Here is a 26,758-nt window from a genome sequence, read left to right as displayed (position 1 = left end):
ATCTTTGTTTGATAGAATACAAGAGATGTGAAAAATTAAAAATACAGTGTAAGAGATCACCAATCCGCTGCATGTCCTAAAGAACTGCCCAACCATCCTCATCTTCGTCATGCTTTCTTCCATCGACTGGCATACGAGTAGTACCGCGCTTCGTCGACTCTGCTGTACTTTTTCCTTTTACCTCTTTCCCATTAAACAGCACCTTTCCTCCTGATGTTGCAGCTGTGGATGACTTTGTATCACCGGTTTGTGATGTGGGCGTGGGTACCTTTTGCACAACCGTTCCAGATTTCAACTCGGCATTTTTCGAAGTCTTCGAGGAAGTTGAAACTCTGCCGGACGTCTTTTTTTCGTCTGATTTGCTTGTATTAGAGCCACTACTTTTCGATTCTCTTCCTGCACCTGCTGCATGACCTGGTTGCGTTGGTAAAGCAGAAGAACGAAGAAAGTCGAGCGTTCCTGCACGATTTGATGGTAGAGCTTTTCGATCGGTAGATAATCTAGAAGGAACGCTCGCTCTTTCTGCTGCTAAAGAACTTCTTTTTGTCGTTACTGGTGGCGCATGTCCGACTTTCGCTATTTCAACCGCCTTTTTCTTCTCGTTCGCTTCAGCTTTGCGTACATCCAAAATAGACTGGGCTGCCTGTCTAGCATCGATATAGCTTCCGTCAATTATTTCTTTCGTATTCGAAGAGGTTGCAGTCTTTGATGCAGCACTCTTTTGGCTTTCTCTTCCTTTTGTATAGGTGGAAGTGGACTTGGACGCTCCTTGTTTTATTCGAGAGTGTGTGCCACCAGCTTCAATGACTTGAGCCAATTGAGGAAAGTCTAATTCGGTAAATGTGAGATCATCAAGACGATGCTCTTTATTGAGCGTCGCATGTGCTTTCCAACCTGCTTTTGGACTATTGACCGTTCTGTGAAGAAGACGTAAAATACTGCCAGCAGCGTTGACAATATCAACTTGAACTCCCTCTTGATGAGCCAAATAAGCAACATCATAAGTCAGCATCGTCAATGCCGTACAAAATTGTTTCGTTGCAGCTGCTGTCTTTTCATCGACGCCTTCCTTTCTTGGGACTGGCATGTCTGCAGAATCAGTAGTCGGTGCATTCTTCGACCAGGGTAGATTCTTACCGCTTGGTAATTGCACAAATGATTCTAAAGTTGACATTGTTGATGCTCCTAAATTGCTAATCATCGATGCTCCCATCGAGCCAAAACCCGATTGACCTGTATGGGATTCCGTTGCAGACAGCGTCGTATACGATGAGGAAGACAGATACAAAGATTGCCTTGTTCCAGATCCCCAAAGAGCATTAGGCTTGATGAATAACGTGCCAGATGAATGCGATATCAAGAATGGTAGAGAGATTCCAAGGTAGAAAGTGACCAGTTCCAGAAGCTGAACAGTGTACGTTATTGCACCGTTGATTTTGTGTCGATCAAATCTTTTAACATCCGAAGACAGCGGCATTACCAACCCTAAGATTGTCCAGTCGTTCGGATTGATTGGGGTGGCATTGTTATCCTTTGTTGGACCTTTCGCTTTTACTTGTTCCACACGTTTGGTAGACTGTTGATCAAAGACAAAAGCACCTGGAATGTAGCGTTCCTTACTGCGACCCGATCTAGAGGTAGGCCCTGACTTTCCTTGTGCAGCTCTTGCACTTGCCATCGTACCTGCCGGCGGCTGCACTCTGAATACAGTATATGCTTCTTGAGCCAGAACAGATCTCGTCCCAGCAAGCCTTTGTCCGAGTCGATTGTTCTCTCTCATGAGATTTTGTACGTCTGCACGCAGTAGCTCAATGCCAGGAATCGTTATACCTTTCTGCTCGTCTGTGGCAGATGGATCATCTTTGTATCGATTGGCTTTGTCCAACATTTCTCTACGCTTCGCAAGTTCTGACTCTCGGGTTGCCAGCTTCTCTCTTCTCTTTCGGGTGTCTTCTCGCAGTAGACTGCTTCTCGCCTTTGCTTCGTCCATCAACCTTGCTAGATGATACCGATTCGCTCTGAGCATCCTTTTGCGATCGATATCTTGCCATGACGGATTTTCGAGGTGTTCTGACGTTTGCTCGAATGGATCCGGAGGAGCGATGCTTGCTCGTGCAGATGGTCCCCTCTCCTTCTCTACGCCGATATTTTCCAGGTGATCATCGACCGACTCTATTCCTAGCAGACTTGATGCCTCTCTTTTTCCCTTTTGTCGCATTTCATCCACTCTGCGTACATTTGTATGATGGGAGATTATACGTTCCGAAAGACAGAGCGCACAGTAGAAGATTGTATTTGGTGTTAAACATTGACCACATGATGCACTCTGACCTGCTGATGGGAGTGAGTCGGTGTTTGTATGTCGTTGAAGTTTGCTCTTTTCGGTGGAAGATGGTAATTTGCTGTTCAATGTATGCGCTCGATCATTGCGTATTTTATCATGTTCGGCCTTGAGAGCATTGACACGTAAGGACTTCTCTTTGGGTGTCGTTCTATTGTACTGTTCATCGTTGTCATCAGTCGTTGCCGATGATCGACTTTTACTCTTGCTTTTGGGTGGTGATATGGATGTCATTTTTTCCGATGGATGCTGATTAACTATGCATATTTGATTTCTGTACAATAATTTGCCCTATACATTTCGTATTGGTTCCATTTCCTGAAATCATCGAAAGAATAGACATTCATGCTATCGATCACTTCCGCTAGATGATCATTTATCATTGACAGGTGATGATAGCAATAGCATTGGGCCGGGACACTTTCACTTTTTTTGTTTCTTATCTGACTGCATAGCACGGACCGCTAAGAGTGGGTGTTACAGTTGCAGGCTTGTCACACGCCCAAACGGAGCTGAAACGTAGACTTATCGTTGCAAGAGGGCGTTAAGCAAAAGGCGAACGCGTAAATGGATTATGGTTGCTTACGTACTCATCCTCCTTTCTTATCATCTCACGGAGATAGACATCGCATTGGGAATCATTAAATTGGACTAAAATACTACCAAATTTCATAGAGACAATTGATGGCGAGCATGATTTTCTCTGTGTGAATTATAATCTCCTTCATACTCTTTGTTGGCCTGAAACCTGATTTGACAAAAGTTTTTTGTATTGATTTTGAATTTATATAAATGAAATGATATTCTTTATTATTGACAATTTCAGACAATCCTGAATACAACGTTAACAGCATGAAAAGATAATCTCGCTGTCATATTGTGCTTTGAAAATTCATGTCCTTCCCCGAAAGAAATGACGTTCATATGAATATAAATCCGTAAAAAGCATAATGACAATCAATAAAAATAAAAAATAACACTTAAAAAATGACATAGAGTATACTTTTGCCTTTCATGTTTTCAATTTAATGAGAAAGGATTTCCCAAGCTAAGACTGAAGCGTTGTTCAATATAAGACCTCACTTAATTGAGATTATTGCAAAATCGTAATTTTTATGCTGTAATGCGGGTCACTTTAAAAGCACTTGATTGATAGGGAAAGCTCTCTTGTCCTAGCCCCCGCAGTATCCATCTTCCCCACATATACGTTCTGCGACCTATCACACTTATGTTCAAACGACTTATACATGTCACAACACATGCGAGAACAAGACAAACAAGTATCTTTTGATTGCCGGTAATGCATATACAACGGCTAATTGATTCATAAAATCAATGAGTTCCACATTCTCGGATCTATCGGTAGAATCTCAATCTATCAAAATAGTACATTACGTCAATCCAGCCATACGTCAATGTTCGCATTTGATTGTTACCGCTTTCATACCTTTGATCGCGCTAAATGTCATTGTCAATTCTATAAAGGGGTTCTTCCTTCCTCTCTCTCGATTGTTCACCGCATCTTGACGTGTTGACGTTATTGTACCCTGTTAAAGGGGCAGACGAAACGAGAAAAGGGTACACAAGCCCAACAACACGCGTCCTAGACAGAAATAGAAATCCATCTAAATTCTATGATCGACATCCTATCGCAGTAAGTGGGGGAAGGAGGGCTAATGACTGAATACAGATATTGACTATAATTATTATCTATTGATTAATCAATTGCGGATTATATCGCTTTGTAATGCTCGTTTATGATCGAATTATAACCGGATGTGAAAGGAATGAACAATGAATTGAAAAACTCTGCAAACAAATGAAGAATACGCTAAATGAATTCAAAGTCAGATTGATTGATTGATTGCCCATTGTGCGTGTGTGTCTCCTGCGGTGTGGCGCGGTGTTATCCGAAATGCGATGTACAATTTCAAAGGCGGAGGTGATTGTACATCCTAAGCACCATTCCACTCTCATCAAGAATAGGGTGTGCTTTTTTGCCTTTCTAATTCCATCATCTTTAGCGCGTTTTCTATCCCGCCGCTTAAGATAATATTTATTGTTTGGTGATTAAATGCAGTAAAAATGAAATGCAAGTTCCCATCCTCTGCTGCTCTAAGGGTAAATCAAGGATCTAATCTCTTTCAATTCACAGGCACACGATTGTAATGACAGAGGTTGCATTTGTATTTCATGCATTGTGATCATCCTTCTTTAACTTCATCAAGATAATATCATCATCATCAACTCCTAATTTATAAAAGTGGCTAATTCAAAGACAGATTTACGGAACAATCACATCACACACACACACATACACGTGGCCACTATCTCAAATAGGAACGCGAAAGATTTCAAAGTCATCAAATTGATCATCTCTTTCCTCCAATGAAGTCAAGTCAAATCAAGTAAATATCCCTAATTCATACTGTGTCGCCAATCATGAGGCACAGCGCAAGCATGCCTTGCGAAAGCGATGATCGTACAGCGGATAGAAGTACAACAATAAGCAGTCAGAGTAATTCGACAATCGGTCTATCAACATCAATGCTTCCAACATTCAGTACGGGTAGTACGAGCGATAACAGTGTCGCATTTCATGACGCTCAAAGTCCTCCTCTGGAATTATTCGCACCCTCTTCTCCATCATATATCGAAACCAATGGAATCATACCAACCGCAACTCGACCATCTCCAACATACGAAAAAGGTGAAACCAGTACAACACCTTACTTTCCCATCTTACCATACATCAAAGCTACACAAGATCAAGAAAGTACATCACAAATAAACTCAGACGAAGACGATGATCGGTTAGCGCATTCATCAAGTACAGCATTCACCAATAAAGAGAGATCGAGATCTTTTCGCTCTCATACTTCACATACCACATCCCACGATACACATCATTCCTCAACAGGTCGAAGTGGTTCTCCTTTTGATGTTCAACCACCTTCAAGTGGCACCTCATCTTCCGTAAGTGCTCCTCCTCTATCGACAAACAGCTCGCTTGGCAAGCAAAATGAGAATGCAAACGCATATGCCGGTCTTGCACGTAGCTCCAGTAATGCCTCAACAACGCCAACAAGTCCAGAAACTGAGTTAAATGCGAGCAGCTATATGGTGAAAGAAAGTAGTGGCTCACAATTGAGGGAAAGTACGTCGGATACGATCAACATAGTACAACCTCAAGTATCTCCCGCTCGAGAAGCATTTGTGATGGAATCAAGGGAAAGGATCGTCATAGAGCATTCAGTCTCATTGGATTCTATAATGCGATCAGCAGAGAATGGAGAAGAGCAAGATGGTGTGAGAGAGGTAATGTCGCCCGCTACGACAGTGAGAGATACAACCTCTGAACGCTCAGAAGAACATAGTGTACATTCGCACAAGAGTCAGTCGAAAGAGGATGCAATAAAGTCACAAGAGACTCACAGCGATGGTAAGAGCATTCCTGCTCTTCGTACAGAAGTCATCCCTAGTCGATCAAGTCACGATACAATACAATCTTTTGGCCCATCAATTTCATCTTTAGCACATAGGAACAAACCTCTTCCCGTCCCAAAAGGCGAGGCAACAAGTTCGGATGATCACAAATCATCAAATAACCATTCTACTGTATCCGTTCCAGCCTTAAGTATTAGCACGACGGATGAGGCATATACCCCAGGTCTGAGTGGCTTACCTTCCTTGAACGGATCCACGAGCAATCTGGATACCATTGACGAAGATTCAACGCAACGATCTAGCTTCAAATCATTCTTGAACAAATCAGGAAAACTATTCAGAACTTCAATGTATAGCAGAGACAGTCAACTTTCTCCGTGGACGCCCGACCATTCACCTGGTGCACGCGAATCGGATACATCTTTGCCATCTAGAACTGCATCGCCAAATAGCTCTTCTCTTCATGTGGCAGCATCCATGTCCGGCTCACGAAATAATTCGCAATCAAACCTTCCTCTTCCAGATTCGATCGAACGTTCTTCTTCGCCTTTTGGTAGGTTTGGTAAAGGTATTTTGAACAGGCAAAGTCGAAATCGAGAAAAGTCTGCCGGAAGCAGTCGATTTTCACATTCTTCTGGAAATATGTCTAATCAAAATACGCCTTTACCATCGCCTTCTATCTCGTCACATTCAGATTCATCGCCCGGCTTGTACAATGAGAGACCAATGTTTCAACAAAGTCAAAGAAGGTCTCACAGGTTATCTCGTCACTTTAGCTCGTTCAGCGTTAGCAGTCTTGCTCCGACTTCGTCCGTAAATTTACATACGGCAGCAGCGTTGAAGAATGATTTCGGTACAGCTCCAAAAGCTAGTACGAGTGCAAAACAAGTGAGCGAGTCCGATACAGTTGCAGCAGCCATCGCAGAAGCAAGTCGAAAATTGCAACGTCCAAGGCCAAAGCTGTTACGTACGCGCAGTAAAAGTTTTGATGATGTAGCCAGCAAAGTACATTCTCACCCGGAAGCGATCAAAAGCTTGGCTGTGGGCACAGTGTCTGTGCTTGAAATTGAACCGACAAAGCTGAAGCAGGCTGATGTTAAGCTTAAAGAGGTACCGGAAAGACCGTGGTCACGTTTGGCTGGCTCGCTTCGCAAGAAGGCTGTTGCTTCGACTTCTGCTGCACAAGTTTCAGCAGGAACATTGGCCGAGTTGGGTATAAAAGATTCTAGCATCAACGAAGTGCCTCCGAAGCTACCGCCAAAGGATACGTTGGAAATCTCAGCGGATGCTTGGTGGGAAAGCAAACCGATTGCAAAAAAGGAAGTCTCGGAGCGTAGCCCAGCAATGTCATACATGCACTTCGAAGCAGCTCAGTTAGCTGAAGCTCTATCACGCGGTGATGAGGATGTAATTAGTCGCATGGCGAACGCAATCGAATCACCAAAGACAAGGCTGAGGTCATTGGAAGCCCCAGAAAAGGGAACAAAAGACGAACAATCTTATGGTGAAGCAGAAGCAAATGTCATTACTGAACCTCTACAGACCGCGGAAGAAAGCGTGCGTCGAGGTACCACTGTCACATTGATCGAGCCTGACGTCCCGCAAGGACCTCCTCGAAGCAAGAGCAGTCTTGCTACGCATAGACGGTCTATCAGCCTGGGCAAAGTATTTGAACCTCTCGTTAGCCGATCCCGTTCGAGGAGTAACACAGTCAGTCGTGATGTCAGCGAGAGTACTGTATATGCATCTGCTCATTCTGCTTCGTCTTCTTTCCATGGCATGGATGGCATTCCTAAAGCTATATCCAATCCGTCAAACATTAAACGTTCCTCGACAATTTCACCGCCTTCGTCCTATCGTGCAGATCGTTTGCCGCCTTTGACAATTTCTGAGAGTGATTCAAGTCTGCTCAAGAATGTCGAGATGTCTCATTCTGCGCCCAAGCATCGTCGTTCATTGTCAGGCAGCAGCAAGACCCACTCCAAACAACCTGCATCGCTTTCAATCTTACCACCAAGGTCATCCTCAATCTCTTCGATCCACCAGACGCGACGAAGCTCGACATCTTCTAATGGTCATCCGACTGAGGCTGAAGAGGTACCTACGAAGAATCGTGGACATGGGCGGAAGCCTTCGTTGAACGTAGATACAGATTTGGCATCTTCCATTGCTGCCAATGGCTTACCCAAACGGCCATCTTCAGCAATGGGAATGTCTGCAAACCTTGAAAGAGGTTCGCATGTACGGGCTGTGATCAATACAAGACAGCCAACGTTGAGCATCGCTGATGATCATGAATTCTTGCAAGCGCTTGAACAAGTACGTAAATTGAATCAAGCTCGCATTCAAAAGCAACGCGATGAGAAGGATGAACAACAACGACAGCGCAAGCAATCCCTGTCAAAGCAGAGTGACGGGCATTCACAATCTGGACGGAATGATTCACCGTCTGGCCTTCCTGGAACATCTCCGGTAGGCTTGCGATCCTTATCGCCTATTCGTCAACGTTCATCGAGCGCAGGTGCTCATCTAGAAAATTTAGCTTCACCAACTAGCAGTAGCGAACATAGTCAAAGTCCACTATCCCCAATCAAATCATTCAGCCCTGCAAGAGGTACAAGACCATCGCCACTTGAGCTTGGTGTGGGCAAAGCAAGTGGGAAATTACGTGATGGAGCTTTCATCAATGATGAAGATTGGAAAAAGGAAGTGAAAGCACTGTTTGTCATTCGTGAAATTGTTTTGACAGAACGTAGTTATGCATCTCACTTGGAAGCTTTATTGGCAACCATTCGTCAAATGGATATAGCTACAGTTCCATCACGTAGGATGCAAAGTTCCACTTTGATGATGACTTCGGCTATGGCAAATGCAAGACAAAATCAAATTTCTCCTGTTCCACAACATCTTGTGATCATGCGCAATCTTTTACCTCAATTGATCACTTTGAGTCGCACATTGGCAAATCGAATCGATGAAAATCCTACGGCTGCTGGAGTTGGTTCTGCTTTCAGACTTGTAGGCCATCAAATGGAAGCTACATTTGTTGCTTGGAGTTCTGCAGTGAAGGATATTATGGATGCTCTACGGATAAGTGAAGGACCGAAAGGCAAAGCGAGAAATCGAATTGGGTTGATCACCATTCTATCGCCACAACATCTCATCCACGCACATCACGCACAAAATGGAAAGGAGGAAGATGAGAAGGATGACCTCTCCGGTTTTAAATCCGTTCCATCTTCTCCGACAAGAGGCAAGAGTGTTCTTGAAAAGATGTTTGATATGAACAAAACCGAGGAGTCAATGGCAATATCTGCAGATACGTCTGCGTTTATTGAATCGCCTACTCAAATTACATTCTCTGAGGATGTTCACAATGGATTTAAAGCAATGGAAGAACAATCTGCTGCTGCAACAAGTGGAATCCCATCAAAGCGAAGGAGTACGATTTCTTCCATGACACCATCTATGGCCGCTGCACTACGCAAAAAGATTTCGTCCTCGACATTGAATGCCCAAGCAGCAGCAGCAGCAGCAGTAGCAACAACAGATGAGTCGGCTTACAATCCACTTCCATCTGCATCTCATTTGGAGCAAGCACCTCTCAACAAGACACAAGTTTTACTCTCGAAAACCTCCTCTCCAGCATCATCTGCCACTGCATCACCCATGAATGCCAAGAGGAGACTGTCATCCAGTTTGGCGAATCGAACAAAGAGTAAAACGTTGGCATCTTCAGTATCTTCTTTAGAGGGAGGTAATGATGGTATACCAATCATACCGAGCGCATGGACAGGCTTCAATTCTCGTACTAGCAGTGCAGCTCCAACTCCGCCTGTTCAATCCAATGGAGGAAATAGTCGTTCAGGAGGTGCAACGAATGGCAATTTGAAAAAGCTCACGGCGATGGATATTGTGATTATGCCAACACAACGTATTCCACGTTATTTGCTGTTATTGCGAGATTTACATGCAAATACACCACCTCAAAGTTTAAGCAATGCAAGATTACAAAGAAGTTTAGACTTTGTACATAGGGTAGCAGTCGATTGCAATCGAGTAAGCAAAGGAGGAGTGACTCATTCAGTCAATATCAATAAACGATCTTGAGTTCAATAGCGACAAGTCATGTGTTTTCATTCATCATATACCAACAACGTTTCTTGCACTTTTTCATCATTCTTTCTATTTATTTATTCACACATTGTACTTTTATAGCACAACAAAAATGCTTCAATGCATTAATATACCATCACACAAATATTATCTTGCAAATGATCTCATTGTGAAATTGATGATCGTCATGTTATGGAACTCCGACGACGCAATCTATCGAACGACAATCAAGCGTGCCGTACACAGCACTGGAATCTGCCGCGTACGAGCCGAAGGTGCCTTATCGCGGTTTGAGTAGGCTAAACGCGTAAGAAGCAGGGCGTTGTATGCGGGAATGAATGATATACTTCATTGGATTGCGGGGAGTAGAATTCAACAGAGCAAAACTGCCAAAAAAGGCACGCGTGTAGGTGTTGAAGGAGAGAAAGGCCTTAAAAAATCAATCTGCACGGCACAAAGGGGGACCACCACTAACAACACAAAGGGCTATTCGCCGTACAGTGTTGATGTGCTGCAATTGATGTTAATTTTAACGCCTTTCAAGAAGATTACCAAAAAATCTCTAAAGAATGCAGTCTAAAAGGGGAATTAAACAAAAGGACTGTAAATGTGCCTAAATTTATTACTCAAATTTGGTGCTTTTTGATGACGATTGTTTATGCATTGCGATACATCACACTATACTCAATCCCTTTTTTTCCTATTCAATTGGCTTTGAAGATGATCTCTCTTCCTACCAAATCAGACTCGTTGCCTTAGTTTTCTTACGCTTGCTCTTCGATCATCTACTCTAAGCAAGCTTACCTCGTTCGAATTCGCCGTCGGAAAGAATAATTAGAAGGTGAGTTGTTGAAATGATTAGCGTTGTTTTGTTGTTGGTTGAATGTTGCTAATCCAAAACTTTCCTTTCCCAATCATGTCAACATCAAAAGGAACGATCGATTTGCTTTCCTGTTCTTCGCTTCAATTTGCTTCGATTTAACCATAAACCACCATCATCATTTCTCTCAAATCATTTACACATACAGTCTTTTAGGTGACCTTCAATGAATTCAAACGGAAGGCCAAATGGCCAGGGAGGTGGTGGAAGAGGAGGAGCAGCGGGTTACAACAACAACAATCGAAGACAAGTCTATCCGGCTGCTGCGCAAAATGGAAGATCACAAGCAGTGAGTATCATTTACATGAAGTCACATTTTGCGGGCTGAATCGGAGGGGGCGGTGATATGTTTTGATCAATGATAGTCGCTCGCACGGTTACTCGCATGAATTCATTGGAAGTCCGACGATGCAAATGAATTATCACACCGCCCCGTCAATTATTTTGTCCCAAATTATAGGGACTAGATACAAATCGCGACCAATGCGTTTTGTTGATTAAATAGAAACATCTAACTCACTCTTCCTTCTCTTCCTCTTCTTAACAGCCACGCGATCCCCTTCGCAACACCTCAAACGGCTACGATCAACCATCATACAATCAACCAGCTTCAGGATTCCGTGGCCCTCCTCCTCAACCTCCTCGTGCATTACCTACAGGCGCTGTCACCATGGATAATTCAAATCCATTCTATCATGTGGCAGATGGTAATCCAAGTTATGCTAGCGGTTTCATCACCCATGGCATTGAAGGCAATCACTCTACATACGAACTTGAAGATGATCAAAAAGTACCTCTCAATCAATCTACAGAAAAGTTTGGAAATTATCCTCCCATGTCTGCTTACGGTCGCAATGGCTCAAGCGATGAAGGAGCATATCCAATGATGCCTGTACCATATGGAATGCATGGAATGCATAACGCTTCCACTGCTTTTGCCGGAAGTGAACTTGGACCAGATGATAGTGCAAGTCAAGTTGCATGGATGAAAAGACAACAAGCTCCAAAGAGAGGTTTGACACGTAAAGTCAAATTGACCCGAGGAAATTGGGTGGTTGAACATCATGTTCCAACGGCAGTTCGCAATAGTGTTGAACCTAAATGGTTAAATGGATCACGCACAAACGAATTCTCGCATATGCGCTATACTGCAGCTACCTGCGATCCCGATGAGTTCACACCCGATAATGGCTGGACATTGCGCACAACATCGCAATATCAGCGTGACACAGAATTATTGATCGCAATCACTTACTATAACGAAGACCGTACCTTACTTGCACGTACATTACACGGTGTTATGCTCAACATTCGTGACATCTGCAAGAGTAAAGCTTCTAAATTCTGGAAAAGAAGTGCAGAAGAAGGTCGACCTGGTTGGCAAAGAATCGTCGTTTCTCTTGTCTTTGATGGTATCGACCCTTGTGATAAGGAAGTATTGGACCTCTTGGCAACTGTCGGTGTTTATCAAGATGGTGTGATGAAAAGAAAGGTTGACGGAAAAGAAACTATTGCTCACATTTTTGAATATACCACCCAACTTTCCGTTACTCCTTCGCCGGAATTGGTCCAACCACATGGAGAGGATCCCAACAATCTCGTGCCCGTTCAAATGATCTTCGTTTTGAAGCAAAAGAATAGCAAAAAGATTAACAGTCATCGTTGGTTGTTCAACGCACTCGGTCGTCAATTGCAGCCTGAAGTATGCATCTTGATCGATGCCGGAACCAAGCCAGGACACAAGAGTCTCTACTACCTTTGGGAAGCTTTTTACAACAATGCAAACCTCGGAGGTGCTTGTGGTGAAATTCATGCTATGATCAAAAGTGGTCGTAAGTTGATCAATCCATTGGTTGCAGCACAAAATTTTGAATACAAGATGTCCAACATTCTCGATAAGCCACTCGAATCAGCATTTGGATATGTGAGCGTTTTGCCTGGTGCATTTAGTGCTTACCGTTTCAGAGCTATTCAAGGACGTCCATTAGGTCAATATTTCCACGGTGATCATACGCTTGCTGAACGATTGGGCAAGAAGGGTTTGCATGGAATGGGTATCTTTGAAAAGAACATGTTCTTGGCAGAAGATCGTATCTTGTGTTTCGAATTGGTGGCCAAAGCTGGAGACAAATGGACATTGACATATGTCAAGCCTTCCAAAGGTGAAACTGATGTACCTGAAGGAGCAGCCGAATTGATTTCACAACGCAGAAGATGGCTTAACGGTAGTTTCGCCGCTTCAATCTATTCTTTGGTCCACTTTTTCCGTATCTACAAATCTGATCACAACATCCTTCGTTTATTCTTCTTCCACATTCAAGCGGTATACAATGCGTTCAGTTTACTCTTCTCTTGGTTCGCCTTGGCAAATTTATGGCTCACATTTAGCATCATTATCAACTTTTTGCCTACAGAATTGTTGAAAGGGCAGCCGACTTTATTAATCGTTTTCCATTGGATCAATTCTGCGTGCAAGTGGATCTACATTTTCTTCATCGTCTTACAATTCGTCCTCGCTCTCGGTAATCGACCTAAGGGAGAGAAAGCAACGTATATAGCAAGCTTTATCGTATTTGCTTGTCTGGGTGCTTATCTCACAACCGTCGCAATTGTTTTAACGATCAAAGGTATCGAAGCGGCAGAAAACAGTCCGGGAGACTTTTATGAAAAGTTTTTTGCACATCGAGAAACAAGTGTGCTTTTAGCCGCTCTCGCAGCAACTTTTGGTATTTATATGCTGGCTTCAATCTTGTATGCCGATCCTTGGCATATGTTTACCAGTTTCCCGCAGTACCTCTTGATTGCTCCTTCTTTCATCAATATCCTCAACGTGTACGCATTTTGCAATTTGCACGATGTTTCTTGGGGTACGAAGGGAAGCGATAAAGCAGATGCATTACCTACCGTTGATACCAAGAAAGACAAGCCTGGTCAAGAAGCAGGAACGGTAGAAGAAATTGAACGAGAACAAGCGGATATCGATGCAACGTTCAAACAAGTTGTCAGTCGTGCGATTGCACCTGTTGTACGTACAGAGGTTATTGAAAAGCCAACGATGGATGATGGAAATCGAACGTTCCGAACACGTTTGGTTGCATTTTGGTTATTGACAAATGGAATTTTGATCGTTTTGATCGAGAATGTGAACGGATATAGCGGTGATGAAACGCAACAACAAATCCAAGAAGTTCAGAGTAACAAACAATCCATCTATTTTGCCGTTATCCTTTGGTCTACGTTTGGATTGACTGCATTCAGATTTGTTGGATGTTTGTACTTTTGGATTGGACGTCAACTTGGCCGTTTGTGGCGCAAAGATCGATCATGGTAATCATATCTGTTTCTATATACACATACTCTCTCTCTCTCCCTCTTATCTTTCACAGTAGAATCTTTTTCCCATATATGTACCTATAATCACTCTTAGCTTTGGACAATTGATTCGTATCTATAACAATGTCGAGTGATCTAAGAAAAGCACCCATTTATACACAGTATTGCCAAGCAAAGTAAGAATAAGTAAGGATGCAAGAATGCATGTCGCAACCGAAAAAGAAAAGAGCAAGAAAGATTGCTTGCATAGCAGTACATACATGATGCATGGGCATTCCAATCGACATAAGAATAGCGAAAGTATCTGTATACACGAGAAAAAAAAAGATACGCTAACAGTCTCCGATTTACGCGTACTAGGGAGGGAAGAACGCGTCAGTCTATATTTAGGATTCAAAGGGTGATAAAGAGAAAGGGGGGGGGGAAAGAAGTCTAAGAAGCTAGCGAAGAAGCAAAAGCAATCAACGGATCATGGGGAATTTATATTTTTTGGCAATTCTTTACATACCTTTGATTGGCTTGGTAGTCACTCAAACAGTAAGTGGAATGAATCGAGCCCTCTTTTTAAAGAAGAGCAATTCATTTCCCTCTTACTCTATGGCGCGGATCAGCGCTATGATCCTAATCCCCCCTTTTTTTCGAAGCAGGTGCCTATTGACATTTTTCTATGCAGAAGCACTTTAAAAATCCGTGTTTTACACAAACACCGAATCGGTCAATGTACAGTGTAATGTAGTGTATCTATACTTAAACCTTAAAACGCGCCTTTCCGTTCCCGAGAAAAATAAGAGGTGTACTTTGTGTGTGTGTGTGGGCAAACGCTTTTTTAGAGCGGTGTCAGGTATTTTTGTCTTTCGATCTATTCTAGTTGTTGTGCATATGTGCGGTCAAAGCTCTCTTTCTTGACCATCTCCTTCCTCCATCCCATACACTCTCGATTCGGATTCAATCGAATCTTTCTGATAGATACCCAATCAATCAAGAACAAAAAAGCATGACAATTCCATAGAACAATGGTCGCTCATTCTGGCTTTCAGCCTTCACCTTATCATACCCAACCTCCTGCATTCTCTTCACCTTTAGATAAAGTCATCAATGAAGCTCAGGCAGGACCTTCTTCTCGCGTTCAATTACTTCAACGTGCTGTCACTTTAACAAGAAACTCATCCGTCAAGAAACCACAACAACCACAAATCGTTCAAGCGGGATCTTACTTTGACGGCGCCGCCGTACCTCGTGACGGAAGGAATACAGCCGGATTGTCTGGTTATCGACAACAGTCAGCTTATCCATCTCCTTCTGCTTCCCAGCCTCTTAAGCAGGTGAGAAATGATCAACAGTATGGCAACAGTAATGAAGTGCATGGATATCATCAGCAAGGCAGAAGGATAGGAGTCGGTCATAGCGACGAGCAACAACGTTACGCATACCCTCACACACCTACTAATGAGTCTCGTCAGGAGTATAACGGTTCCGCGGCCCCATTTTCACATTCCGATACACGGACCAATGCTCATTTTACGCCTTCATCTCTAGGCTCTCAAAACGTGAATACAGCCTCAAAGGAAAAAGAACGATCCCGTTACTCGATCAATGATCAAGTTCAAAATCAAAGAGTTGCAAGATTAAGTCAACAACAAACATTCACAAATCATCCTGGCCAAAAACAAAACGAATCAAATGCACCTCTCTCGAATGCATTCAGAGATTCTATTGCGTCAAATATTTCATTCAATAGTATTTCAGGTGCCGAAGATCGTTCGAGTATGATGATGCTAAACAACTTTGGTGGAGGAGGTAGTGGTAATAACTCAGTCGACGATGATGGTCAATCCAGCATGGACGGTTTTGCAAATGATGCAGATCGAATTGCAAGAGAAGTTCGCGGCTTAGCAATGCGAAGGCGACCTTCACTGGATACTGTTCGAAGTAGCGAATTTGGCGAAGGTGGTCGTTGGGCACAGGCATGGGCAGGAAGTGATGATGGAGAAGATGAAGAGGAGGATGAGATGGATCTACAAGCAATGCGAACGCGAGATATGTCCACTTTTGATTTCGAATCTACAGGTGCTCAAACTGGTTTGGGTGCTTTGGGTGAACTTGGCAATTTGCAAGGCGCTCGAGCTGCGATGAACGGAAGTGGTGCAGAGTCAATGGCTAAACACACAGATCAGAGACAAGTATTGAATACGTCTCATGCTCAGAATATGGCTTTGCCCCGCGTACAGGATGTTACCAATGCGATGCATACTGTCAATCTCACTTCAACGCACAAACCTACCTTACAAGATCAAAGCAGATCTAGACACAGCCCATCGCAAAGTCCATCTGTCCATCAATACAGTCTTCATGCCAAGCCTCAATCAGACTTGGCCAGAAGGGATACCATCATGAGTGTTTCCGGTGAGATTGGTGAAGTGCCAGAGAGTGAACAATCACTTCACAAACGGAATGACAGTAATGCAACAGTAAGCACTTTGCAAGGCTCAGAAGCGACATCTTACAGCAATAATCAACATGTGAAAGTTTGGCCTCCTACGCCTGCTGTGAGTGAAAGGGGTAGCTCAGCAGCAAATCACGTTCGTGTGAATAGAAGTGATACCTTACGAGCTTCTCCTGGTGTTGGACAACTGGCAGTCGGTCAGAGCGCAACGGTGGAGTATGCTTCTCCACCCCATGAACAACAGCCTTCACCGCAAATGAATCACAAACAATCACCTGCCAAGCCTTTAAGTCCATCTGCTTTGCTTACACAGGCTGATCATTTCAATCCATCAAATACGATGCAGTATGGCGCCTTGGGTAATGCTAGTCCAGCCAATCCTGATAGCAAGCCATATGCCGGTTACAGCGACCCGAATCAACATTCGTTCTATGCTCCTCCAGAAACATTCGGTAAAGCAAGACAAAAAGCGATCGCTGATCATGATGGTAGAGAATCCATGGTGTCAGATTTGGACGTTGAAACTCTACGTTTGGATGGAAGTAGTATTGCCGGAGGAAGTCGTGATGAATGGGATTCTAGGCGTGGTAGTACCAGTACGATTGGATCAGTGGACACAGCCATTTTGGACGAACAAAGAAGGAGGAGATCGCAAATGGAACAAGAAGAGTTTGACGGACAAAATAAACGAACAAGCACTTCCACCATTCGTGGACAGCAACCACAGGGTATGTATGACAATTATCGTCATCCTGCAGCGCAACAGCAATCATTACATGCTCCTCAAGGTCATAATGGCGTTTCAATGGCCGGATCTGGTTTGTTGAAGCGTAACGTTAGTCACCCTAGTCCTACTGGAGAGAAAAGCGATCCACTCATTCGAGGTCCACCACCTCCTCGCAGAAGTAATACCTTACCGGAAGATCAAGGACTTCCGCCTGTCAATCAAATGCAAAGTCCACGATCGAATTATGCTACTCCGAACCTTTCACCAGCTCCATGGGCAAAGAATAGCCCGGTGCATTCGCCTATGATGCAAACGAACAAGCTAATGTCACCTTCTATGCGATCAACAAATCTGTCAACTACAAGTACTTTGAATAGCGGCACAGGAAAAGGAACACTTTCGACAACGTCCAATTCTGGTGCGGCGGGTAAACGAACAAGTGCACCTAATCAAACAGCACAAAGTGAAGCAGAAAAGTTCTTAACGCTTGGAATTTCACATCACGAATCGGGAGATTTGAGTAGAAGTGCATTTTACTTTGAACGTAGTGCAAAGATTGAAGGTGGATGTGTGGTAGGGATGTGTATGTGGGGAATGGCCTTGCGTGAAGGCTGGGGCGTACGTAAAGATCAAAAGCGTGGATTTGAATGGATCAGTAGAGCTGCTTCAAGGGCGGGTGATTTGATGGCAACCAGTAATGGAAAAACAAGAAATGAAGCTGAACTTAAAGCGATTCGATCGGAATTGAAACTTTCAGTTTATGAACTTGGAAAATGTTTCTGTTATGGTTGGGGCGTCAAGCAAGACAGACAGATGGCATTGGAGTATTTCGAATTGGCGGCTAAATTGGGTGATGCGGACGCACAAGCAGAAGCAGGTGCTTTGTTAGCAGCAGGAAAAGGATGCAAGAAAGATTTAAAGAAGGCCGCGATGTATTATCGAATGGCAGAAGCACAAGGATACGATACCGTTGGATTATCATGGATCCATAAAGACAAATATGATCCTGTTTCTGTTGGCAAGACCAAAGGTGGCAGATGATATTATACCTGCATTTCTGTAACTTTGATAGTTGAGAATAAAACCTTTTGTTTTCTAGATAATTTGAACAATTTTTGATTTCAATTTGTACAAGATAATGATGAAAGAATGAAGCAAGAGCTTGTAAAGCGAAGTAGAAAAAAGATAAGTTGTTGAGAGCGGTGAGAAACGGCTACGGATATATTTCTTGCATCATTAGAAAGCGCGAAAAGAATTGCTTTATTTGATAATCAAAACTGGGCAAGGTGCATGATGAACCAAGTGATTACTGGTTGCACCGCCACCTGATTGCAAAAGACCCTTACGGTGACGTTTACCGGCGACGACCAAGTTGACGTGGTGGTATTGAGCGACACGAATCAAAGATTGACGTGCATCACCGTGCAAGACGTGCAAAGTGCATTGGTATCCGTTTGCTTTCAGTTGTTCACGATAAGGTTGTAATTTTTGCAATGCTTGAGCACGTAATTGTTTTAATAATTCGTTTTGTTTCTTTGTATCGATCGAAAGTGGTCCTGCAACCCATGGACCGCTCAAAACTTGAGCAGGCAAAACGGTTGCAACAAAGATGTGTGCTTGATTTGATAGAACTTTTGAGTTTAAGATGTATTGGAATGCTTTATCACCTGCTTCCGTTCCATCCAAAGCCAATAAAATCTTTGATTGACCCTCTTCAACGTGAACGCCTTGTTGACCGACAATCTCTTGATTGCGTGCTTCTGTTGGAACGTGTGCCTTGTCTAGAGGGTTACCTGATTCCAATAATGGAGTTTGTGCGACATTGTGAGTAGGTGTTTTACTGCCATCCTTCTTACCCAAACCGAAGAAGCCCTTGGCCTTTTGGGTTGGAGAAGGAGGAGTTTGAGCTGGTTGTTCAGAAGCCATTGTGTGTGAGTTGTTTGTTTGTTGTGGATGGAAGGAAGGATGTCAAAAAGTGGATGTACCGGGGTATTGGTTTTATAACCTCTGGTGTGTGTGTGTGTGTGTGCATATACACAAGTTTTGAAACTTTGACACAATAATAAAGTTTCAATGTGTGTGTACCTGCAATACAAATAACCCAACACTATTTCTATATCGGATAAAGGTAATTCATTCATTCATTCATTCAGTACTCCACCTATCCAATCTTTTGGTCTTTTTACATGCTGGCGTAATGCAAGCTAAGCCAAGTATGAAGGAATGCATATCATCCACACGGCCGAATTTTCTTGGATGGCAAAAGTTTGGAACGAAGGTAGACGAACTTTGCAAAAGGCGTTTTAAAATCAGGCACAAAGTCAGTGTGTTCATAGAGCCTGCGCGTCTCTCCCTTACGGCATATACGGCGACTTTATTCTTCCACTCCTTGCTGTCTCTATCCGCAAAAGACATATCCTGTCTTGGCCCTGCCCTGGCTGCTGAGATTGAAACTAGGCACTGATTGTTTGCTTTTTTAATTCATTCCCAAGCCACCTCTCCCTTTTAGCCTGAGAGAGTACAAAAGTCACAAACATTGCTTGTTTTAATTCTCGGAGATATTAAACGGGATGCAGGGTTATATAGGCTCACCCCGGATCTAATTACGAATGGCTTCAATTATTAATTCAATTTCAAACCTTGAAGTGCTTATAATGTAATATTATATGAGGATGTATTAATAAAGAGCAAGGGCTGAAAGCTGAGCTTGCTTACATAAGCACGAGTAGTCCACATCTTGGACTACATCGGAAATGTGGTAATTGTTCGGAGTTGTCTGCAGATTTGTATACATACGGGATATATAGGAGTTCATCATCTGTACAACGAGTATGGATGCATTGCAGAATAGTAGATGCATATCTTGTACGCATGCGGCTCCGTTCATGACGCTAAAGAAGGATGCTATGCTGTCTTTAAAGGTGATACCACTTTATTTCCATGTCTCTGTCTATAGCCTGAGAATTGTCTTCTATATCTATTCAATCCTATACCATGATCTATCCAAGTCCATGGATCGTACGCAAGAGTATTAATTGAACTATATTTTTTAATCTTCCTTTCTTCTTAGGGGCTGCTAAACAAAAAAAACACTCGGCATACTATGCAGCTAGACTTTCCATTTTCATTTAGAAGTTGATGCTTGAATCCTTCTATTCAGGCACACGACCTGTCTCATATCTTTTAGCGTATAAACCATCGTCCTTTTTTCTTGGGTATAAAGGCGTAAAGTATTAAATATTAATAGTCCGATGCACAGACTATTGTATTTGAACAATAAGATACTCCTATCCTGCATTGTATATAAAAAGATGATGACCATAAATTCTTACGCATTCATGTATAGTAGAGTTGCATCGAGTCAAAATCGCATGTTATAGTGATAAAATGCATACAAACAAACATAACGTCTATTCTTAACACTGTGGCTGTTTATCCCCCTGATTAATTGAAAAAAGAACAACACAAGACGGCGTTGTGCGAGAGGTAAGTGTGAATAAGTTGAAGCACGTACATCTGTATGTATCTGACGGGAGGTGCATATACTATTTCCAAAGCCATCCATCTTTTTTTTATATTTTGGGCTCGGCCAAAGGGGTATCGGGAAAGCAGAACTTCAAAGTATGCTTCTTTATTCTCATGAAAAGCTTTCCGATAAGCATCCATAATCTCACCCTACATCCATCCTTTGTGATCAATCCCTCCTAGGATCATCATTGCATCGTCTATTGCTTCCATAGCGCTACATCCGAGCAAGCTAACATCCACCTTTGCTGCAGCTCCACCCACTTTCATTTCGCTTGCTTGCTACTTTGCTTGCTACAATTACCGAATCGCACGCTGGATCGTGGTCAAGAGGAAGTCGTAGTCACATCCGCTCTCTCATCCGGCCGGACCAGAGGAAGATTCGGACAGAACGGCCATCTTTGTGCATAGTCCATAGCGCATTTGAGCTTTGCATCCACTTTGGAATTCTGGTCAATCGCATCATTCATCACAACATCTCCCCTTCCCTCTTTCCGCAAACCCCCTCGCATCACTTTGAAACATCCGCACGTCTTTGGACAGATAGCGTGCGAATCGATCGAGCATGATTAGTAATTGTGCTCACGGCATCAGCCTTTGAGATCAAAAACATCATAAACCAAAATGGGTCAAGCCCAATCAAACGGCCCTGCCTCGGCACATTTCCAACATGATAGAAGGATTACCAGTCAGCCTGAATTACGTTCAACATCTTCGGCAAACAAAGTGTTGAGCAATAACCAACGTGTGGTTTCCGATAATCCCACAAATACAAACAGTCGTCGTGGTTTGATCGGGCCGATGCGTAGTAGAGTCAAAGGAAAATTTCCACCTATTGCTTCTCGTTCACAAAGACTTATCGATCCTTTCGAACAACCGCAACCACGTTTCTCTCCACGTTCAGATGCTCCCGTTAAAGATGCTGGAATAAGTGCTTATCCTGAATGGACAACCACATTGACAAGTGTTCCAACCAATTCACCTTCTGTTCGACAAAGTGCTGAAGAGCGTCAATCACCTCCACGTAGTAATACCTTGCCCACTCGATTTGATACTGGACATGCAGCTCGATCAGCACATGTAGATTCTATATTCGGAGCAGGCGGACGTCAGAGTATCGAAAGTGATCAAGGAATGTCAAATTTGAATCGGGCTACTGTCAATGACAATCGATCGTCTCCTCCTTCAAGGCAAACGCCTCCAGGATCAAGCGCATCACCTTCGCCCAACCCATCTCCTCGTCCTGAGTATCGAGTAAGCGCTCAACCTAGTCACCCAAGCATTACAGAGTTACCTGAGACTGAAGGAGCCGATGCAAATTCCATTATGGACAGCAGACGATCTTCTGCTGAGACAATTCGTACAGCTTCAAATGCAGCTACAGCGAATCCAGGAGGAAGAGATGAAAATGATCGAAGGGAATACTTGCATCCTTTGCGAGCATCAGACGACGATGGCATTCAACAACACGGCAAGCGCTTATCTGATATGACTACTGCCTCTTATGAAGCTTCAAGTATTGCTCCTTCTACTGCTTCAGGTTTGGCTAGGAAAGCCGCCGATAAATCCAATCAACAAACATTGTTGGCTTACTGGCAAGCATCCGATAGTCGTAATCAGGCATCAACTTCTGCTTCTGGACATCTTTCTCCTCCAGCCTTTCAACAATCACCCCACCGTCATAGCTGGGCTTCTAGTCGATCGGGTGCTCGATCACCGGGAGAGCCTAGAAATCTGTCACCTTATCGTCAAGTGGCAGGGAGATGGACATCTCATTGGGAAGACAGACGTGGTTTGGGCATCTCTGATTCTAGCGATACATTAGATGCACAATTGCCATTGAATGTCCAAGATGCTTCCCCTGTAGCAGAAAATGAATTAAATCTTGTCAGGGCTTCCAAACCTTCATCTGAATTAGAGGTGAACACCAGAATTCAAGATGCCGGCTGGCAGGAGGAGAAAGACGTCGAGTCTGAAAGACGACCTGGCACATCACCCACCCGTCCAAATCGCAAGCCTGTTCCTGATCATGATTTCGGACCATCACCTACAACACCAACACGAACGCAAGCAAGACTTTCAGAACCTTTCAGTATCTCTGAAACAGACGGAAATACGTCCAAAAGGACAAGCGATCAAAGTCACTTAAGTTCCACCACAGGTGCTCTACATCAACACGTAGAGAAGTTGCGTGCTGGTCCTACTTTCCAGATCGATGAAGATGCTTCGCACTTGTTGAACCCCAAACAACGAATTCTTGAAACGGATGAGCCTCCTGCTACACCGAAAGGACATGGCACCGCTGCTGCAGTCTCCTTCGATCCTCCATCGTCTGCCACTTCATCGCCTCAACAGAAACGTGGAAGGGCATTAAGCTTAAGCTTGATGGCAAGGTTGAAGAATCGAACGAGAAAGAGCTCAGATGCGTCTGTCTTATCGATCCGATCACCCTCTTTCAATCGCATAGACCCGCCTTCTCCGGCCGTGTCAACGCCCCAAACTCCGTTATCACCTGTGGTGCAATTGCGTAGAGAAAGTGATCTCACGTATGAATCAACTTCTGTTGCTAAGCAGCCATCGACTCAAGGGCATACAAGACAACCATCTTCTCCTGCTCGTTTGTATCAGATGGCACGTCGACCTTCACGCAAAGCTGCACCTACAACCGCTTCTTCTGATACAAATGTGATCTCTTCTTCTATGCCAAGGTCATCTTCGCAGGTGAATGTTACCAAATACAACAAGGATGCTGCTTTGATCACGACGAAAGCGCCTTCAATGCAACGTAAATACAGTTCCAACACTGCTACTGCTCGTCATTCAAGACCTGCAAGTATCGCTAGCCGTCGTAGTTCACGTAGTAAAAGAAGTTCCAATACTAGTTTACGGACAGCTGCTGCTAGTCATGCGGTTAGCTCTACCAGAGCGCAAGGTACTTCTTCCCCTATGGCGGCAAGTGCATCCACTGCAATTGCATCTAGCGGTAGTGGACCATGGTGGAATCCTTGGTCACGTAAGAATAGCGTGACAGGATTATTGGGTAACAACGAAAAGGCCAAGAACGAAATCTCTGAAGAAGAACAAGGATGGGTTGATGATCCGATGGAAGATGATCGTGGAATTGTTTCACCTGTGGCTGAAGATTTTTCTTCAATGAATATTGCCGGACCTGAGAAAGTACAACAACCTTGGACGCCTGCTTGGTCTAATAGAGTAACACACGCGCGTAGAATGTCGGAAACAAGTCAATCTTCTGTTGAGCAAAAAGGCACTCAAGATGTTCACCCTATTGCACAAACTTCTTCCCGTGAATCACCACCTCTAGCATTCATTGGACCAAATGCTCCTGTTTCAATGACTTCCTCTTCTTCTTTTTCCTCGTTGGCTCCTATTCCTGCCCCTGCCCCTGTTCCACCGCCTAGAAAGCATCGAAGAGGCTCACGCAAGACGGATTCAAGCAGTCAAAATGCTTCTTCATCTTCTACCAATTCTCCTGGCATGCACGGAAATGAAGTAGGTACAATGGCAAGAAATATGTCGAAGAATGACCGCTCTGATTCGTTGGATGGAGACGAGGAGTTTTATTCACCGATGGAACAAAATCGTGATCTTGACTTCGTCAACAATAGACGGGATTCATCTCAAACAGATACCATTCGCGGACCAAAAGTCTACTCTGCTGGAGTGGTAGATTTATCACAAGCTGGAGTATCAAATACAGATACGAGAGAATCACTTCTTTCTGATGATTTAGATTATGCTCCCACGGTTCATGATAAGCAAGAAGCAAGTTCAAGAGCTGATGATCTGGACAATGCCGTTACTTCGCAATTTTATCGATCTTCCATCATTGATCCACGTCGTGCTAGAGGCAACAATTATGCAAACCTTTCTCCTGTACGAGAGATAATGACACCAGAAAGTCGGATCGCAAGTGATGATCGTTCTGGCGCTCGTTCAGCTGCAAGTACGTTCGATGCACTCTCTCATCATCGTGTCAATAGTGGCGCATCGATGGGCATGATCGCAATTCCAACACATGCAACGACAGATTATCGGGCTGGCACATCTACGCCTGAACGTAGGCCATTGCCGGCACCTTCAGTTGTTGCTGAACCCAGAGCGGATATGTCTTCTGTTCATCGTACAAATAGCATCAGCAGTAGTTTTGCAACTTCTGCCGCTGGTGGACAGACCAGCATTGGATCGATGCAAAAGCATGCAGGTGAGGGAGGCATGCCAAACGCAGCTACTGCGATTGCTCGAAGGAGCACTTCAACAAAAGCTACAGCAACCTCTCCACCTGAAGATTCACGTTTACGAGCATCATCTATGCCTTCTAAATCACGTTCTCCCCTTGCACAATCTAGCTCACCCCCTCCAATGGAAAGACATACAATCAGTCGTTCTGTTGGTGCGAGATTGAGTCAACAAAGCATTGCAGCTACTGCTCGTGAAAGTTGGATGTCAAGCGATGGACCGTGGGATGGAAAGGTGGTAGACGTATCTACTGTGGTTGCCCTACCAGCCGCAAAAGGTGGTGCAAAACCTGTTCAAGGTATTGTTCGCAGACAAAGATCTCGTTCAACGCCATTTGCCTTGCAAGATGTACTGAATGATGATATTCAACGTGAAGAAAGAATGCTTGAGGAGAATGCACCGCCAGAAGCAGTACCGTTTGCTGAGACTGCTGTTCAAGCAAGTTTGGCTGCTTTACAGGCTTTGGAGAAATCCGAACAAGCACAAGCAGGTGACTGGCGGGCAAGATGGGCGAGCGAAAAACTGCTCGGCTACTCCAATGGTTCATATCTTTCGGTTCCACCAGAAAGACGGCAAAGGAGTGGTGATCAAAGTTTGCAAGTGCCCAACGCGGATGACTTAAGCGACTACTCTGGTGCTCGTACCAGAAGAAGGGCAGAGCCTTATCCCCGCAGTCACGCTTTGGAAGGCAGTGCTTCCAGCATCGATGGCGGTCGAAGTGGCTCGGCAACAGCAGCAGCAGCTCGACGAAAAGCACGTTCAAAGCGACAAGAACTTAATTCAAGCGCAGGTGGATATGAAAGCAGTATAATCGGAGGTGCATTCACTTCTGATTCTGAATCAAGACCGACTCGTAGTCGTTCAAGACGGAAGAAGCGTTCTAAATCCGCTTCTAGCAAAGCACCTGCCCCTCGTTCCACAAAGCTAGACTCTTATCCTACTACCACTGCATCACCTTCGCAACAGAAACGTACTTTGACTGCGGCTGAATACGATGAAATCGTTGTACCAGCTCATGCCAAACGTATCGAACGTGAAGATGCAGAGGAAGCCAGGATGACGATGGAACAGCAACAAGCCTTAGGCGCGATGCCAACAGGTATGGTTGCAGCTGGATCACCTTCTCCGATCACACCTACATTCCCGCAAGGGTCAATGAGTCCGTCAAAGATTGGTGATGCATCTCTGATGACGATAATCGATCATGATGAAAGTAAGAATGACTCTACTTATCTTCGACGTAGAGAAGCAACAGAGACTACAAACGCATCCGATAAACGTTTGCCAGGCCGTACTGGTATGGAAAAGTCAACCACTTCACGTCGTCAAAGATCAGCAAGCGGCATTAGCACCGGAAAGCGTCATGGAAGCGGTCACGTCGTACGCGAAGAACGAGAAAGGGATCATGACCGAGAAAGCAGACGTCACGGAAAGCAAACAACCAATTCATCTTCTCATTCCATTGCACGATCTACCAAATCATCTTCACGAAAAGGATATGGCTGTGATGATATTGTGGCATGGCAAGCAAGTTTACGTATGGCCGCCTTGCCTTCCGTTTCAGAGTCATGATCATGTTTAATGGAATTAGATCTTCCCCTCATTAAATTTGTATAAACCCCCTCTTTGTATTGCGCAGTTCTCTCTTGCGATGAACTTGCTGCCTTTATCCCCTTCTTTCTTTTT

General features: G+C 43.9%; 7 protein-coding genes across 7 annotated transcripts; 4 read left to right on the top strand and 3 right to left on the bottom strand.

Moving 5' to 3' along the window:
- Positions 1–76: 76 nt before the first annotated feature.
- FA14DRAFT_189427 (uncharacterized protein) lies at positions 77–2,575 on the bottom strand (the record flags this gene model as incomplete). The annotated part of the gene is made up of 1 exon (XM_025501724.1): positions 77–2,575. One exon carries the CDS (start codon positions 2,573–2,575, stop codon positions 77–79), a length of 2,499 nt encoding a protein of 832 aa, XP_025355764.1.
- Positions 2,576–4,369: 1,794 nt separating this feature from the next.
- FA14DRAFT_42172 (uncharacterized protein) lies at positions 4,370–10,047 on the top strand. Its single transcript, XM_025502322.1, has one exon. It carries the CDS (start codon positions 4,784–4,786, stop codon positions 9,896–9,898), a length of 5,115 nt encoding a protein of 1,704 aa, XP_025355763.1. The 5' UTR covers positions 4,370–4,783; the 3' UTR covers positions 9,899–10,047.
- A 549-nt stretch (positions 10,048–10,596) lies between these two features.
- Positions 10,597–14,238, top strand: FA14DRAFT_133667 (putative chitin synthase 1). Its single transcript, XM_025496975.1, has 3 exons — positions 10,597–10,745; positions 10,837–11,073; positions 11,332–14,238. Exons 2-3 carry the CDS (start codon positions 10,951–10,953, stop codon positions 14,113–14,115), a joined length of 2,907 nt encoding a protein of 968 aa, XP_025355762.1. The 5' UTR covers positions 10,597–10,745; positions 10,837–10,950; the 3' UTR covers positions 14,116–14,238.
- A 3,385-nt stretch (positions 14,239–17,623) lies between these two features.
- FA14DRAFT_121064 (HCP-like protein) lies at positions 17,624–18,328 on the top strand (the record flags this gene model as incomplete). Its single annotated transcript, XM_025496440.1, has 1 exon — positions 17,624–18,328. The coding sequence occupies one exon, from the start codon at positions 17,624–17,626 to the stop codon at positions 18,326–18,328; it is 705 nt and encodes a 234-aa protein (XP_025355761.1).
- A 110-nt stretch (positions 18,329–18,438) lies between these two features.
- Positions 18,439–19,423, bottom strand: FA14DRAFT_42095 (adenine nucleotide alpha hydrolases-like protein). Its single transcript, XM_025502321.1, has one exon. The coding sequence runs from the start codon at positions 19,211–19,213 to the stop codon at positions 18,548–18,550; it is 666 nt and encodes a 221-aa protein (XP_025355760.1). The 5' UTR covers positions 19,214–19,423; the 3' UTR covers positions 18,439–18,547.
- Positions 19,424–20,379: 956 nt separating this feature from the next.
- Positions 20,380–20,648, bottom strand: FA14DRAFT_42092 (uncharacterized protein). Its single transcript, XM_025502320.1, has one exon. It carries the CDS (start codon positions 20,607–20,609, stop codon positions 20,412–20,414), a length of 198 nt encoding a protein of 65 aa, XP_025355759.1. The 5' UTR covers positions 20,610–20,648; the 3' UTR covers positions 20,380–20,411.
- A 788-nt stretch (positions 20,649–21,436) lies between these two features.
- Positions 21,437–26,644, top strand: FA14DRAFT_178827 (uncharacterized protein; the record flags this gene model as incomplete). The annotated part of the gene is made up of 1 exon (XM_025500875.1): positions 21,437–26,644. One exon carries the CDS (start codon positions 21,437–21,439, stop codon positions 26,642–26,644), a length of 5,208 nt encoding a protein of 1,735 aa, XP_025355758.1.
- Positions 26,645–26,758: the final 114 nt, after the last annotated feature.

The sequence above is a fragment of the Meira miltonrushii genome (genome assembly GCF_003144205.1).
Source record: "Meira miltonrushii strain MCA 3882 unplaced genomic scaffold FA14scaffold_2, whole genome shotgun sequence".
Taxonomy (NCBI): Eukaryota; Fungi; Basidiomycota; class Exobasidiomycetes; order Exobasidiales; family Brachybasidiaceae; genus Meira; species Meira miltonrushii.
Note: the sequence above shows the minus strand (reverse complement) of the source record. Positions and strands in the feature narration are given on the sequence as shown.

What these genes read in the sequence shown, in the direction of transcription:
- FA14DRAFT_42172 (XM_025502322.1), top strand. Translation starts at nt 4,784, where the DNA reads ATGAGGCACAGCGCAAGCATGCCTTGCGAAAGCGATGATCGTACAGCG.
- FA14DRAFT_42095 (XM_025502321.1), bottom strand. Translation starts at nt 19,213, where the DNA reads ATGGCTTCTGAACAACCAGCTCAAACTCCTCCTTCTCCAACCCAAAAG.
- FA14DRAFT_133667 (XM_025496975.1), top strand. Translation starts at nt 10,951, where the DNA reads ATGAATTCAAACGGAAGGCCAAATGGCCAGGGAGGTGGTGGAAGAGGA. An exon ending in AAAATGGAAGATCACAAGCA is followed by an intron (nt 11,074 to 11,331) that starts GTGAGTATCATT and finishes TCTTCTTAACAG; the next exon opens with CCACGCGATCCCCTTCGCAA.
- FA14DRAFT_42092 (XM_025502320.1), bottom strand. Translation starts at nt 20,609, where the DNA reads ATGGTCATCATCTTTTTATATACAATGCAGGATAGGAGTATCTTATTG.